The 17,243-nt window shown below is 31.3% G+C and overlaps 2 protein-coding genes across 2 annotated transcripts; both read left to right on the forward strand.

Annotated features, from left to right (window-relative positions):
* The first annotated feature begins 5,066 nt into the window (after window positions 1-5,066).
* LOC110624229 lies at window positions 5,067-5,522 on the forward strand. The gene has a single exon (XM_021769339.1). The coding sequence runs from the start codon at window positions 5,067-5,069 to the stop codon at window positions 5,520-5,522; it is 456 nt and encodes a 151-aa protein (XP_021625031.1).
* Window positions 5,523-11,695: 6,173 nt separating this feature from the next.
* On the forward strand, window positions 11,696-12,109 carry LOC110624230. The gene has a single exon (XM_021769340.1). The coding sequence runs from the start codon at window positions 11,696-11,698 to the stop codon at window positions 12,107-12,109; it is 414 nt and encodes a 137-aa protein (XP_021625032.1).
* Window positions 12,110-17,243: the final 5,134 nt, after the last annotated feature.

The following is a 17,243-nucleotide window of genomic DNA, read 5'->3' on the forward strand; positions in this document are numbered from 1 at the left end:
AGCTTCCGACCTCCCTCTCCCCAAATCTTGTGTTCTTTCTTCAAATCTCCTCCATTTTTCTTGAATTTTAACCTCACATTGCAAGTTTTGAACTTTTAAAACAAGTTTTGGAGCTTTGAAAACTCAGGAGCTCATTTGCTTGGATCTCCGAGTTTAGGTCGTCTCTCTCTCGATCTTCAAGAGGTAAGAGCCGATCTTAAGCTCATAGTATGTTTTAAGTAAGTTTTATGGGGTAGAAATGCATGTTTAAGTTAGTTGAGCTATGTTAGGTTTTATGTGATTTGTGAACAATGTGGCATGTTTGAGTATGTTTGAAGTGTTGTAGTTGGGGTATATGTTTGTTTGAGGCCCCTAGGAGCTTGTATGCATGTTTTGGTTGAGTGGTATGCATGATTTGAGCTTGGGAGGCGAAATGTGCATAGGAGAGCTGAGTTTCTGCCATTCGGGAGAAGCTCAGGTTCGGCCGCCGAAGGGACTTTCGGCCGCCGAACCCTCTTATGGAGGCAGCTTTCGGCTGCCGAAGCTTGCCCCCGAAAGAGGACTTTCGGATCTGTCTGGGACTTTCGGCCACCGAAGGTGCCGCCGAAAGTGCCTGACTTTCGGCTCTGGAGGGACTTTCGGCCGCCGAACCTGCCGCCGAAAGTGCCCTGTTCAGCCATTTCATGCATGTATTTCTATGATTATTTCATGATGTTTTAGGGGGTTTTTGGGGAGTATATTAGAGTTATGTTTATGTATGTTTGGTCCCTCATTGGAGTCCACCTGTGTAGGTTCGGACCCGAGGAACCGAGGACCCCCGCAGTGAGCCAGCTGCTATAGAGTTTGTCAGAGCTAGCCAGAGGTGAGTGGAATAAACCTTAAGTTTTAAATTAATGAAATATGAATTTTGAGCATGACCCATGCATCATGAATGCCATGTGATATTTTAGGTTGTTTGCATTAGATTCCACGAATATGTTGCATTGCATACTTGATGATGATGTGGATGGGCATTGAATGATCCTTTAGTCCTTGATATGTTATGATGAGGCATGTTATGGTATGGTTGCCGGTTGTACCGATTCTACGTCCCGGCCAGAGTAAGAGAAAGACCAGGTTGTACCCATTCTACGTCCCTGGCATATTGGAATGTTATGTTATGTTATAGTAAGAGGAAGTCCGGTTGTACCCATTCTACGTCCCGGCATTTTGGAATGTAGAGGACTAGAGGTGACAATACCATCCTTATGTGATATGTTTGTGATGTGTTGCATTTCATGTAAGCATGAAATTTTAATATATGTTTTCCCTATTCTGCTCACTGGGCTTTGTAGCTCACCCCTCTCCCCTAACCCCAGATGTGCAGGTACAAGGTAGATCAGGAGGTTAGCCAGAGTTTTGAAGGATGTTTATGTAATAGTTAGGTTGTGGACATGACAATTGTACTATGATGTAATGTAAGATTATAGCATGTTATGGAATGAGATAATTTGAGGTTATAGTTGTGCTTGACCCTATGAGTATTGTTGTCCCTTTTGATACATGATCTATAGATATGTTTATGATGTTTATGATGTTCATGATGGTCCAAGCTCAATGTATGATGAGATACCCCATTGGAGCATTTAATTAGGGCTCCAGTGGTGGTTTATGTTTATGATAATAAAATGTACAGGTTGAGCTTGGTTGATATGTGAGAATGTTTACAGATTTCTTTGAGTTTGTTGATCATGTATGGGATTAAACAGGTTTACAGGTTTCATGTCAGACTTGCTACGGGTCCCGGCGGCCTTAAGCCGATCTGGATCCTAGCGCCCGTAGCGGTCCGATTTTAGGGCTGTTACATTAAGGTTGAACACTCTTCAGCCAAAAGCTCCCTGTGTGTCTCATTTGTGCCAAATTCTCATATCAAGGTTCTAAAACGCTCATTGACAACATAGGCACAAAGAGCATCCTCCAGCTTAATAAATAGCATTTATAAATAGTTCGTCCGTTTCGATCTCATTTAAATGACAATGATCTACGGACCTCAAGGCACTCTTGATTTGCAGAAGACCTAGAGAAAGGTCATCAAGGAGCGAAGGTGCCCTGTTTAGCGCTAAGGCCAAATGTTGAATGCTCGCAAGCTAGAAAGACTCAGCATTCATAGGAGCAGAAGAAGATGGGGCATCAATAGGAAGCACAGGGTTTGAGGCAGAGCCAAATGCACCTAGGACCAACGACTCAGGTTGAGAGGGTGCCAGTTCCTTGGCCGTAGGTTGGGAAGGAGGAAGAAAAAGAACAATCAAGTCCTCCGAAGAGTGAGCACGCTTAGCAGGAGGGTTGGTAACTCCAACGGTAATAGCTTTGCCCTTTCGAGCAGGACGTACTGCCTTGGTGAATTTTCTGGATCCGGCCATATCTACAAACAAAAGAAAAAATAAGTAAGATAGTCAGTTCAGAAAATAAAAAGGTTGAAAAGGGAAGTATCATAATCTTGAGGAAGGGGTACGCTTTCGGAAAGGCTATGCGAGTGAGGAGCGCAGGCCTGGCTTGCCGACATATGGCTCTGCCAGGACAGACGATATTCCTCATCGCTTGAGTAATGTTAATCTTCCTTAAGACTTTAGCCATCGACATAAGGGAAGTCAAAACCCTATCCTCCTCTCTCCTCGGGCTGACTTCATCTTTCTTCAGCTCCACCCAGTAGTGCCAGCTAGTCTGAAGGTGCCCAAAATCCCCTGGAGTACGATGATGGAGGACAAAAAAATTATTTTTCCACTATTTTAAAGAAAAAGGCATCCAATAAAAAATATTCAAGTACTTCCAACTTTTACAATACCAAAACTCTTTGTTCTTATGAGTACCCAGTTGATATAATTGGGAGAAAAATGCTATATTAGGTTCAATATGATTGTTAAAACACACAAACTAAAAGATTACCAAAATTCTCCAGCTGTTAGGATGAAGCTGAGCAATAGAAAGCTTTTGAAATCGAAGAACCTCCATAAAAAAGGGGGTCTAAAAGGAAATGGAGTCCCGCCTTCAACTGCTCCTCGAAAACCATAATAGTGTCGCTGGCAGAAATGAAGTCATTAGCACAGACGTGGAGAGAAGGAGCAAAGATTCGGAAAGAATCCCAAGGAATGTGATAGGTGTCATGCAAACGATCCACGTCGCTATCCGAGAAGACGAACGAAATGTCGTTAAGGGAGGTACCGTCGTTCTTAGAGGTCTCCCTTAAGAGAACAATGGGCGCTGGCACTCGGATGGAACCGTCAGAGGAGGAGCTAAAAACCCCACTTGAGGAGAAAGAGATGTTCCTATCCATACCAAAAAGACAAAAGAGTTACTGAAAATTAGGCAAGGACTTTAATAGAAAGGGAGTCGCAATAGTGAATTCCTTTAGAAGTTGCACAAAAACACAAAAGTGATGCTTAGAGAAGACAATAGACCCTTTTAAAATTTGTTTCGATGGCAGGCACTAATTGTGGCACGATAAACCGTGCAGAAGGTTCAGTAGGCAAAGCGACGTAAGTAGCAAGAAACCAATCTTGAAGAGCCACATATCCCGGATCTCAATAGGAAATATCCCCTCCGAATTTGAAGAAACAAAGACTAACGGGAGACCTCTGGTGTTACATGACATCCGCCCAAAATAAGTTATGAGCTGTCGTTATAGGATAGGGGTCGTTTGGCAATGATTTGACAAAATGGAAAACGCGGTCTCACTACAGGAGAAGGAGACTCAGACACTTTAATACCTAGACTATTGTCAAGACTCGCTTTCCTCGGATATGCCGAGTCTTGACTAGAATTACCATTATCAGGCACATTCCCATTTCGCCATAGATCGCGAGATTACCAACCTAATTAGCTAACATGTCAATTATAGAGCAACCTGTCACGTAATCACTGGATTTTCAAAAAATACTATATTTATCTCTATCCTTTCACAGTATAAAAGGAGAACGATCCCAGAGGTAAAAGTACACTATTCTCTAACACTAAAGTCCTAAGCAATTTATTGTGTTCTCTCTAATTGTCACGATACTGACTTGAGCGTCGAAGTGACTACCATAAACACTCACAACCACCTTATATTTTCTCTCTTGCAGATTCTAGCCAATTATAATATAATTCTATTTCGACCACATTATCGATCTAATCTCAACTGCATGGACTACCATAATATAAGATAGTTTTTTTTTTTTGAAATGGATAATATAAGATAGCTGTAATTAAACAATCACCTCTTATGCAAATAAATAAATAAAAATGTTCAACAATATACTCTATTTTTTATAATTTTTTAAAAGTGGCATAATTTCTATTTAATATGGGCAGAGGATTCAAATTTTATAAATAAATATATAAACTTAAGCATTTAGTGGCAGAATAAATTTATATTATTGACTAAAAATTATAAAAGTTAATGAAAAAACAAATACAGAAACGAAGTAATAAGTCAAAATAATAAGTGAAGGCTGTAGCAAATTTTCAAATATTAAAAAAAAAAGTTAGATTAATAATACAAATCTCTTTTTGATTTAGGTGGTATTCAAATTCTATTAGTCGATTAGTTTGAATTTACACAAAATAAATTTATTAAAAGAACTATTTTTTTTAATTTTAAAATTATTCTATATTTAAAATTTGAATTAGAGAATCATCTTGAATCTGTGTGCCTAATTTTCGGTATCATCTAAAAAGAATACAATAATACCGCTGAACTTTGACCAAGGAAACTCATTGCCTTTGACGAGAGAATCCCAAGGAGAGGAGAGCATTCAGCGCACACCTACAACTACAAGACTCACCACTCACCATCTTCCTATTAGTTTATTACCAGTTTCTGTACGAAACTTTCAAATGCTTTAATCTATTTCCAATGTTTGTTTCCATGAAACTACTTCAGCAACCATTTTAAATCAGAACTCTACAGCTATATATACACCCCCCCCCAGTGGGAGGACTACTTCATCTTCTCCCAAAGTTTTAACAACAATTTCCAATCAAATCTTCCTTAGATTATCAACTTTGGAGATTCTCAACTTTGGACCTATTTTAATTTTCTGGGTTACCAGCTTTCGATCAAATCTATAATGATGAGAAGCAAAGCAAACAAGCTGGTTCAAATATCACGAGTACCCATTAGAGTTCTGTGCAAGGCAAGAGATTATTACGTGAAGAGAATGTTGAACTTTGCTGGCAGTGGTAGGGTTGGTTACGGAAGCATAGGCGGTGCAACTGCTCAATTGCCTAGGAGTTTTAGTGTCAACTCTTCAAGGGCAGTGGACGACGAGGAGTTCAAGGAACTTCTTCGGTTGTTGTCAGCCAAGGGAATACGCGATGTGGAGACCTTTCTCCGGTGCAGGGGCAATGATCGGAGATCATATAGCAAAGGGTGTAGTGGGATGAGAAGGAGTTACAGTGTTGGGGTAGGAAAAATGGGGAGAATTGATGAGGACAAAGCTTGTTCATTTAGAGAAGATGATGAAGAAGATGTTGAAGCACATTTGATTCTCAGAAGTAGAAGTCATGCAGTTAGAAGAAAATTTTAGAACATAGATAGGTAGTAGATGAAACCATAGATTGTGCCTAAAGAATTTTAATTTGTTATTGGGTTTAGAAGGAATTCTATCCAATTTTAACTTAATTGAAAAAATTTTCAGAAATTTATTTTGTTTTGATATTGTAAATTACTTTCAAGAATAATCAATATTGATAAATTACTTTAAAATTTTTATGATACTTTATAAGAGAATTTAGAAAATAAAAGCGAATGTTTTTGTTAATTTATAATTCTATCTAAATGTTTCCCTTTTGAATAAATTATCCAAACATTTTAATTTGAAGAAATTTTAGCCAAAAATAAAATTAAAATTGGAGATAATATTTGCATCCAATAGTACTTTCATTTGATCAATTTGATTTTCAATTTTAACTTTCTTGAATTTGAAAGATTTATATAATAATTATAAACTGATAAAAATATTTTATTTTATAGTCTAGCTAGTTGGCCTTTAACAAAGTAAGAAGACCACTAGGATAAGGTTTGTTTATGCTTAGATAAGATCAATTTTCGCATTGAAATTGTCTAAATTGCATTTTATAGTCGAATTATACTAAATCAATCAATTTTGAATGAAGTCATTTACGTAGAAAATTTATCAACTAATTAACTAGTTACACAAGCAATCTATAAATATTTGATAATTTACTAATATAGGGAATATTTGACCTAGTATTGTAAGTAGCTTGAATTCAATTGTATATAATTAATTTATGCGTTATTTTAATATATATAATATATAGTTAGTCAAAGTTCTAAATTTTATTATGCCCATCAATTACATGTGTTATGCAATTTAGTATATAATATAAATTTTATAAAATGACAATTGAGAACCTTGACTTATTTATTTATTTATTCTAATTCCTATTATCTTTCATTTAATGAGTCATAGTTGGATGCATTTACATTTTTTTTAAAAATAGAAGATAAATAAATTAAATTATTGGTGAGTTTCTAAAAATATTAGACTCAATAAAAATTTAATCGGATTCAACTTGATTTTTAAATAAAATCAAGAATATATTTTTTTTTTGGGTAAACTGTAATTTAGTCCCTCTGATTTAGTGAAATATAACCTTTCGTCCCTCTGTTTTAAAAAACCTTTAATTTAGTCACTGTGATTTTTAAAAACTATGTCATTGGTCCCTCCCGTTAGATTTTTAGTTAAATCACCGTTAATTTTAGGGTAAACTGTAATTTAGTCCCTCTGGTTTAGTGAAATGTAACCTTTCGTCCCTCTGTTTTAAAAAACCTTTAATTTAGTCACTGTGATTTTTAAAAACTATGTCATTGGTCCCTCCCATTAGATTTTCATTTAAATCACCGTTAATTTTAATTAAAAGACTAAAATACCCATAACAGCTTCTTCTACTCCTAACCTCACCTGCTTCCTCCCAAATGGCCACTTCGGCATTCATGTCCACCACCAAGCGAACTCCCATTGCGAAATCCTCTACTTCGTCCACTAATGACTCATCTTCTTCCAATCGGAGCTCCTCGGCTCACCGCCGGTCTCGGAGCCTCAGCCATTTCTCCTGGCCTTTGCCTCCATCAGGGGATGAATAAGTGTGAAATTTTGAGCAGAAACAGAGAATTTGGCAGTGCTGAGATTGTAGTTTTTAAACATAAATGGAAAGAAATAAAGGCGAATCCAATGTCTTCCAGGTTTATTTACTGAAAAAGAGTAATAAGAAGTCTCATTGAATATTCTTGCAGTTTGGAAAAGAGAAGGGTCATAGGCTGATGAGTTGGGACTTGAACTAGCATTTGCAAAAGTGATGTGTGGGGTTGAAAGCAGATTGGAAAAAAATTGATCAGCTACAAATACACGGTCCCCCAGTGATTTATTGGTGGAGGATCCACAATCTATCAAGTAGTCGTCTACAGTATTATATCCTAAGGAAACACATATCAAACACATTATGGATGAAACCCAGATGAACAACACTGAGCCCCAATTATTCACCATGACCAGAAGAACAAAGAGAGAAGAATGGTTAAATTTTAAGAATCGAAACCCAGATTACAAAATAAAAATTCAGAAGCTGTGAAACCCAGATTAGCTCAAAGCTGAGAGTTTGACAGGAGACAAACGTAAATGGCCAGCTAGAACTACAGAGGAATCAAAAGAAAGCTAACTAGCAGAAAATAATGCCCAATTGTAAAAGAACTCTGCAAACTTTTTGACAAATCTGAGAAGGAATATTTACAAGCACAGAAGGCAATGAAAACAGAAGTATACACAATCCTCACTACCACTTCAAAATATCAACAACCCGGCAGAGAAATTCAAGAAATGCAAGGAATAAATACGAGGGTCAGCTAAAAAATCACAGGAAATCGGAAAAGAGAAGAAGAAGAAGAACAAGAAGAAGAAGAAGGAGGAGATCGGGAAGGAGAAGAAGATGAAGAAGAGGAAGAGGAAGGAGAGAGAATGGGTATTTTAGTCTTTTTAACTAAAATTAACGGTGATTTAACTGAAAATCTAACGGCAGGGACTAATGGCATAATTTTTAAAAATCACAATGACTAAATTAAAGGTTTTTTAAAACAGAGGGACGAAAGGTTACATTTCACTAAATCAGAGGGACTAAATTACAGTTTACTCTTTTTTTTTATAAATTTCACGGTATTCGACTTATCACAGCTCGTAAACTTGGTTCATTTTTAAATTCATAAACAGGAAGCGAATAAACTTGTGAACAGTTTTTTTAAGCAGATTGAAATTAATATTATAAGAGAATTAAATTCAAATTTTATATATATTTTTATGAGTTACCCTTAAGATTTTTAAAGTTCAGGTGTATATAGTTTAAGTGTACCCTTAAATTTTATACATATTTAAATTATTTATAAGTTTGCGAATTAATTTATATATAAATATATAGTTATTTAATTAAAATTATTTAGTTTTAAACTTATTAATTTTAAATTAAAACTCAATGAGTTAAATTTGAGCTTATTAATATTAATTTAATAAAATTTTAATAAATCAAATTTAACTCTTCAAAATTCGATGTGGTTGATTCACCCCTTACTTAAAAATAGCTATTTTATTCACTAATTTAATGAAATTAGTTATTAATTAATTTTTTTACTCTTAAAAATATATTAATTAGTTTCTATTTTTTAAATAGTTAATTATTCAATCTCCACATGAAATTGAATAATTATTTTAAAATTAAGTACTAAGTAAATTTGAAATCAAAATTACTAACTATATTTTAAAAATTGTAAGAATTGAATGCTTACAAAAACATATTTTAAGTAGTTTTTGCATTACAAACATCTATATTATATTTATGAATTATAAAAATATACATTTGATCATTAATAATAGTTAAATGTCTACCGAAACATCTTATTTGATGAGATGGTATCATTATAAAGGAGTTGATGATAATGGGTCCGATTCAATGGCTTGAAAATCATTTAATGAGCTTCATGAATCATTTGCCTTGGACTCTCGAAATCTTAGACTTGGTCTTGCTAGTAATGGTTTTCAATCATTTACAAATTCCAAGATGCCATATAGTAGCCGGTGATTCTCATTCCATATAATTTTTCACCTTGATGTGCATAAAGCAATCAAATTTTATTTTGTCGATGCTTATTCCTGAAGGTTCTGGTGATGCAATTGATGTCTATCTACAACCTTTAATTGAAGAATTAAAAGAGTTGAGAAAAGTTGGAGTTGAGACATTTAATGCATCAACAAGACAATTTTTCTTCACATGCTGCCTTGTTATGGTTTTATCTAGATGAAGTACAAAGGGAAAATTGACTTGTCCTTGTGTAACAAAGAAACTGTGTGTAAAAAATTGCATAGTATGAAAAATTGGCTTTTAAATTTCATGTACTTGCAAATTTAGGTGGTGCCAAAAAACTTTAAGAAGGTAAGAGAAAAAAAATATAGTCAAAGATATGGCAAGTTTGAAAAGGGGAGATAAGCTCAAAGTCACTTTTTATAATAATCGCACTGTTGGGAAGAATTAGAAGTCTTTTTCTAGGCATCTAGGGAAAATAATACGCAATCGTCAAATTTGTCCTATTCGAGTGAGTTCATGGGTACAGATTAATAATGATAAAAAGACCATATGTGGGAAGCAAGGTAATAATTATTATTTCATTTATATATTTCTTTTTCTATTTTCATTAAATAAACTTACTTATTTATGAAATACTTTGCAATTTTTATAGGAAGCATTTGAAGGTGAAGATTTAGAAAGCCACAAGATTATGTTCTTAAACATATGCAAGAGTTGTGGAATAAGTAAAGGGAAGATTGCATTTCACGTATGTAAAGAAAAAACCTATGCAAGAAACTTTGAAGAAAGTTCCTGTTGATAGAGATAAAGAAGACTGGAATGGTTGATAAAAAATCATTTTAGTACTAAAAAGTTCAAAGTAAATACAAATTCAAATTTTACGTAATGGGAGAGCTATGATTTTATTTATTTATTTAATTTGTATATTTAGAAATTAAGTGGTCGAAACTCTAAGAACAGAGTCACTTTAACAATGCATTCTCATAGTTGCAGTAAACTTATATTTACAAATTAGAAAGACAGAAAAAGAGAACATTATTAATGAGTCTCTATTGGGATAAACAATATATTTTATGAATTGATAAGAAATATATATAAAAATATTTATGTATATATCAATTCTTTGTATAAGGAGACAAAGATGGTAATTTGCCAGATTTAGCAACTATATTTTTTGAGATTCACAAGAAGAATGACAAGCTTATTGAACTTGAAATCATTGAAAAATATGTAAGTCATTAATTAATTGATATAATATTTTTCCATTTAGCAAATTTATCTTTTTATTTGATTATCCTATATTGTAGGATGAAATACAAGAAGCAATGTAAATGGAGTATGGTTGGTTACGGTGATGGAGTAAAGGGTACGCATCTAAAGGAAACATTTTGTAAGAAAGCTCAACTTAATTAAGGCTCAACTACGTGAAAGTCAATAAAAAAACAAAAAGATGAAAAATCGATTAAATTCATTAGAAAGTGAAGTTTAGATGCTTAAAGAGATGATTTTATCTCAAAACAATGCTCCACTCTCAACTTCCTCACTTCCAATTAGATCACCATTAGCTTGATTACAAATCTTTGAAAAGGTCATTTATTATTTTTCTAAAATATTAAATATTGTAAAATTATTTATCTTTGCCTTTTCTTGATGGGAAAGTGTTTTTCAACTATTAATTGTTGCGTGGAAAGAATATTATTAAGGTGAAGATAACTATGATCTTGCTAAATATTAATGTGTATTATTTTTTAATTATTTTTTAAATTTTTTTGCAGCCCTTTTTTAATTAAGTATAACCTTTTGAAATATAAATAATTGACAATAGTGACTTTTATGATTTTTTTAAGATAAATATTTAATTTCATGCATGTAACTATTTAAAATTATAATCATATAACTAAATAATTGTCTATAATTTTAATGCATGTTTTATCTTTTTTTAGTTATATTTTATTATTGTTAATAAATAATTAGTATGTATATATCAAATAAAATTATTAGTCTTGGTAAATTTATGCTATTATTTTTACTAGTAATCGCTTATTAGTATGGTTATTCAATTTCTTAAATCATAAAATAACTATAGAAAAAATAACCAATTCTACTAAATTTAATAGCAACAAAAGCCTACATATATAAATTTAAAATATTATAATTAAACTTCCATGATAAGTTCTTATAAGTAAATGTTATGGTAAAAAGAACATTTTGAGATGAACGACAAGAATTTTATTTTTCACTAATATTTACAAAATATATTCTTAATATTTAAAGTCATAACATTTTTTTTTCAAAATTTATGTATTTATATTATATTATAAACAATTTTTTAAAAATCAAAATATTAGGCCTTCATTTGGAGAAAAGTCTAGTTTTTAGATAGAATTAAGCTGACCTTAAGCTGAACCAATCATTCAATTAGTGAAATATTAATATTTTTCACATGCTTTAATCAAATGGTTAGTCTGGTTTCCAAGAAACAGCCTCAGAACCCATTCTAAACTCAAACTCTATGGCTATATAAACGCCTCCATCTCAACAACAATAAGGGCAGAAATCTTTTGAATTTTAAGCAATCTTTCAAAGCTCCAAACGTTGAACCAAATCAACAATGAGAAGCAAAGCAATCAAGGTGAGCAAACTCATGCAAATTACACGAGCACCCATTAGAGTTCTGTGCAAGGCAAGAGATTTGTACGTGAAGAGCATGTTGAACTTTGCTGGTAGCGGTAGAGTTGGCTATGGAAGCATAGGTGGTGGGACTGCTCAATTGCCTAAGAGTTTTAGTGTGAATTCTTCAAGGGCAGTAGTGGACGACAAGGAGTTCAAGAAACTTCTACGGTTGGTATCAACCAAGGGAATAAGCGATGTGGAGACGCATCTCCGGTGCAGTGGCGGTGATCGGAGACCATATGGCATAGAGAGTAGTGGGATGAGAAGGAGTTACAGCGTTGGAGTGGGAAAGATAGGGAGGATTGATGAGGATAGAGCTTGTTCATTTAGAGAAGAAGATGATGATGAATGATGATGCAGAAGCAGATTTGTATCCCAGAAGTAGAAGTCATGCAGTTAGAAGGAAAACATGTTGAATATTCTTTAATACCTTTTTATTTTTTAAATTTGTAAATTGTCATTATAAAATAATAATTATTATTATTATTATTATTGACATTTTTAAATATTTATTATAGTAAAAATTTAACTAATTTAAGTTAAAATTAGTCAGCTTTTGAGTTATAATTCACATAATTTGAAAAGGTTTGAATTTTGTATTATTAAATTTTACACTATATCAATAACTAAAGACAAATAATTAATGTAATATTAAAACTACATCATTAGTCCAAGTCATTAGCTCCAATCTTTTATTTGATAGCAAATTATAATTAATGCAAATATTTAAAATTTGGCTAAAAATGAAAATTACTTACAATAATATTAAATGAATGATGAAAATATTTAATTTTTTTTAATTTGTTCATATTAATACTTCCCTATTATTACTAATATTTAATTTGCTGCGTAACAAAAAGTCGTATACGTAGAAAAGTCGTCAACTTATTAGCTAGTTATACTATAAATATTTGATAAATAATATAAAGTTCTAATTTTTATGTCCAATCAACAATTACATAAGTTAGCAGTCAGGGCTTAATCCTGCTGTAAGTACAGTCAGTTGAATTTTGAAAGATTTTAAATTTAACATCTCAATTTTTCATTCCTTTATAAAAGAATCTGATCGCAGATGATGCTACTGTTGCTTCTCTTTTTCTCAAAGAACCTGATAAATGTTGTGCATATGTAAGTAAAAATTACTAGGCAATAGTACTAATCACACTATTGTTAAAATCATATTTGATTCGTCGAATCGATTTAACTAAAATCAAATTATAATTTAATTTAATTTAAGCTATTAACGCTATTTTTATTAGAATCGAAATAAATCAAAACGAAGCAATTAAATTTTATTTAAATTAACAAAAAATTGATTTTTTGAATTAAACTATTTCTAACCATACAATAAATAACCTTTCTTAATAAATTCAACTAATTAATTTCAAAGTAATTTTTTTCCACTTAAAATATATATATATATATATATATATATATATATATATATATATATATATATATATATATATATATATAACAATATGCTTTATTAAAATATATTAATATAAAATGATTACACGACTACCTCATTTATTCATAAAAAGGTAAAATTATAATTTAAATCATTAATGTTATTAATATTAAGTTAAATTATTACTTTACTTCATGTTTTTTAAGATAGGAAAGTACATAAAAATTTAACATTTCATATAAAAATAATCATATTTATTTTTATTTGTTATTATAAAATTTTAAATTATTTTCTAAAAATATTTAAATTTTAAAATTTTAAATGTTAGTATGGTTATAAGAAATCTCATGATTATAGGAGATTTATTTAACATAGTTATAACGATTATTATTCTTTTATATATATATATATATATATATATATATGTAATATCTCTGTAAAATATACACGATAGAAATATACAATTTTCTCATCATTATCTTTACTCTTTTTGCTAATATGGTATTAGAGCCGCAAGATTTCGATTTCTAGTTATTGGGGTCTCTTCTTTTTCTATAATTCTGATTAGCATTTCATCAAGTCATTTAACTCTGCCTGAAATTCACACACTGTTCATCTCTGTTCCATTGCAATCAAGGAACAAATAGAGAAATTTAACATTTCAAAATCTATTGCAACGCTTCTAACTGACTCCAACTATAATCTCTGGCTGGCGAACTATTATCCAATGTTCTTGTCCTCACACCTCTCAGCAGAATGGGCGAGCCGAACGCAAGCATCGCCACATTCTTGATTCTGTGATTTTGATACCAGCTCACCCCATCTGCTCCTGTTGAACCTGCACCAGTTGTTGATTCTATACATGTGCCTGCATCTCCTCCTACCACTACTCTCCGTCGTTCTACCCCTACCTGCTCCTATTAAACCTGCACCAGTTGTTGATTCTGTACTTGTGCCTGCATCTCCTCCTACCACTACTCTCCATCGTTCTACCTGGTCAGTCAGTTTGTGTCTACTCCTTGTTCAACTTATTTCTCAGTGCTTCGAATCCTTCATTATATCAAAGGAACTCCTTTTCATGGTTTACACTTCTATACAGGCTACTCTGATGCTAATTGTGCCGGTGATCTGACTGATCGTCGCTCTACAACTGGTAATTGTTTCTTCTTGGGAGATTCTCTTATCTCTTGGTGTTGCAAAAAGAAAATTGTTGTTGCTCGTTCTAGCACTGAATCTGAATATCGTGCTCTTGCTGATGCTACATGACTACTTTGGTTACGGTAACTATTAACTGATATGAGGGTCACTCACTCTTCTGCCACCATACTTCATTGTGACAATAGAAGTGTCATACAAATTTCTCATAATGATGTCTTTCATAAGTGTACCAAACACATCGAAGTTGATTGTCATTTAATACGTCATCATGTTGCTCACGACACCATATGTTTGATTCCTGTCTCGTCTACTAGCCAAACTGCGGATATTTTCATCAAACCGCATCTTCCAGCTCGCTTCCAAGATCTCTTATGCAAACTCAAGTTGGCATTTGCGCTACCACCTTGAATTTGAGGGGTGTTAGCATGATTATAGGAAATCAATTTTTGCATAATTATAGGAAATCAATCTTTGCATAATTATAGGAGATTTGTTAAGCTTAATTATAGCGATTATTATTCTTATCATAATTAGCTCATACTCTTCTGTATATATAGATGTAATATCTCTGTAAAATATATACAATAGATATATGCAATTTTCTCATTATTATCTATACTTTTTCTGCTAATAATTTTCTCTATAATTATCATTTATATTATTTTCTCTCATATTATTTTCTCTTATCATTCTCTTTTTATCTATATTTTTTTTATTTTCTCTTTATTTATTTTCTTCTCTAATCATTTTCTTTTTTTTTCCTCATTTTTCTAATATTCTTTTTACTCTACTCTCATTCTTCCTTTTTTCTCATAATTTTTATTTTTTATCATTTTTTTCTTTTTTCTTTTTTCTTTTTTCTTTTCTTTTTTTTATCATTTTCTCTCATTTGCTTTTCCCTTATTTACACTTTCTATATATTTCTAATAAATATTAGACATAAATTAAAAATTTAGTAATAATAATAATATAATTTTAAATTTTATTAAATTAATAAAAAAATAATATTAATAATAAATTTATTATTTAATAGAAATAATCATTATTTTAAAATTATTTAAATTTTTAATGAATTTACTTACGGATTTTAATCCGTTGATACTTTATTTATCAACGGATTTCAAATCTGTTAGTAAATTATTCCTCTCTCAATTTACTAACGGATTTAAAATCTATTAGTGTTATTAACGGACTTAATAAAAATTTACCAACCAGCTTTTTAACAATGAATCATAATCCGTTAATAATTTGTTGATAATTCATTTACCAACGATTTTTTACAGGATTATCAATGAAAAAATCTTTTGATAATTTGGAATTTTTTTTATAATGTAAGGTCTTTTGTATCCAAAAGAAAGTAAATCATATTTAATTTATGTAAATAATTAAATACAACATGTAAAATATATTATTCCTCCCATTTCATAATTTTTATTTATTTTTTTCTTTTTTAATTATTTTAAAATTATTGTCATTTTTTTAACTATAAACATATAAATTAATTATTATAATCTTATTATAAATATTATTTTAATTATGAATATTTCTTATTTAAAATTATTAGTTGCATGCCTAAATTTTAGCTATATTAAAATTAAAAATAATCAAATTGATGACTTTTTAGCAAATATTGGTTATTAATATACTTTTTAAAATCATTTTCACAACCACTTTTATAATTATTAATAGTTTAACTACCATTATTTAATACTAAATTTTTCAGAATGTCACTTTTATATATATATTTAAAATAAAAATCGGAGATTAAAAAAATAAAATATAAAATCTCTCATTCTTATTTAAATGCATTTACTATCAGATTAAATCTGTGAGTATCAGTTATATATATTTATAATTTAGTTTTTATATGTAATTTATATTATTTTTTTATTATATGATATTACCATATGGAAGTACTATGCTGTTATTTTAAATATTACTAAAAAATTTAAGTATACGTATATTCATCATTCTTTTATATTATAAAAATTTATATAAAATTTACAGTAAATGTATCCGTTGAAAAAGAAAATTTGTATCAGACTAAATGTCGGATTAGTTCTGAATATTATAGTAGTCTTTTTTAAATAAATTTATTATTATTTTAATTTTTATCATTAATTTATCAAAATTTATTTAAAATAAAGTTCAAAATTGAATATTTTCAAGTATCTAATTCCACTAAACTATATTAGGAGTAGTTTGAAACTATATTTGAGATTTAAAATATTTAAAATATTATTTATAATATAATTAAATTGGATTCAAATTTTATATATTAAATACTTTATTACTTTTAATTCATTTACTTTCAGTTTATTTTCTTTGTCTTGATAAGAAAGATAGGTAAGTATCAATTCCCTGTGCATTCGATCATTTCACCACTATCTGCAGTTGTAAGATTGTTGATAACTGAAAATGTTATTTTTGACCGACTTCAACAATCGCACAGTTAGGGTCGTAGAAGGGATCACATACAAACAGACAAGGTGATAGGGATATGAATCCAGTGCCTCCCCTATACAGTTTCATCAGTCACAAGCATTACATGAAGATACACCTAGTTCATCTAATGTGCCACCCAGCTCATCTCAGGTGTCTTCTATGTTTTATCCCTCACAGAGTCAGTTCATGGGTTGAATGCCTGGACTGAATACAATGCCTTCATTTAGTCCCAGTGCTTATGGTGTAGCGTATACGCCAATAGGATCACTGTTTCCTGCATTTGCTTCAAAGCCTGCACATGAGCCTTCTACTTCGATGCAGTTTTACATGTTAGGCGAAACTACAGAGAATATGTTTGCGGGATATAATGCTGGATTGGGATATGGCCAGACTGGTTTCGGTTAGTTTGGTCAATCCGATCCTTCTAGTAATGTCGTGCAAGACCCAGATGTCAATGCGCCGACACATGATG

Source organism: Manihot esculenta, chromosome 10 (assembly GCF_001659605.2).
Source record: "Manihot esculenta cultivar AM560-2 chromosome 10, M.esculenta_v8, whole genome shotgun sequence".
NCBI lineage: Eukaryota > Viridiplantae > Streptophyta > Magnoliopsida > Malpighiales > Euphorbiaceae > Manihot > Manihot esculenta.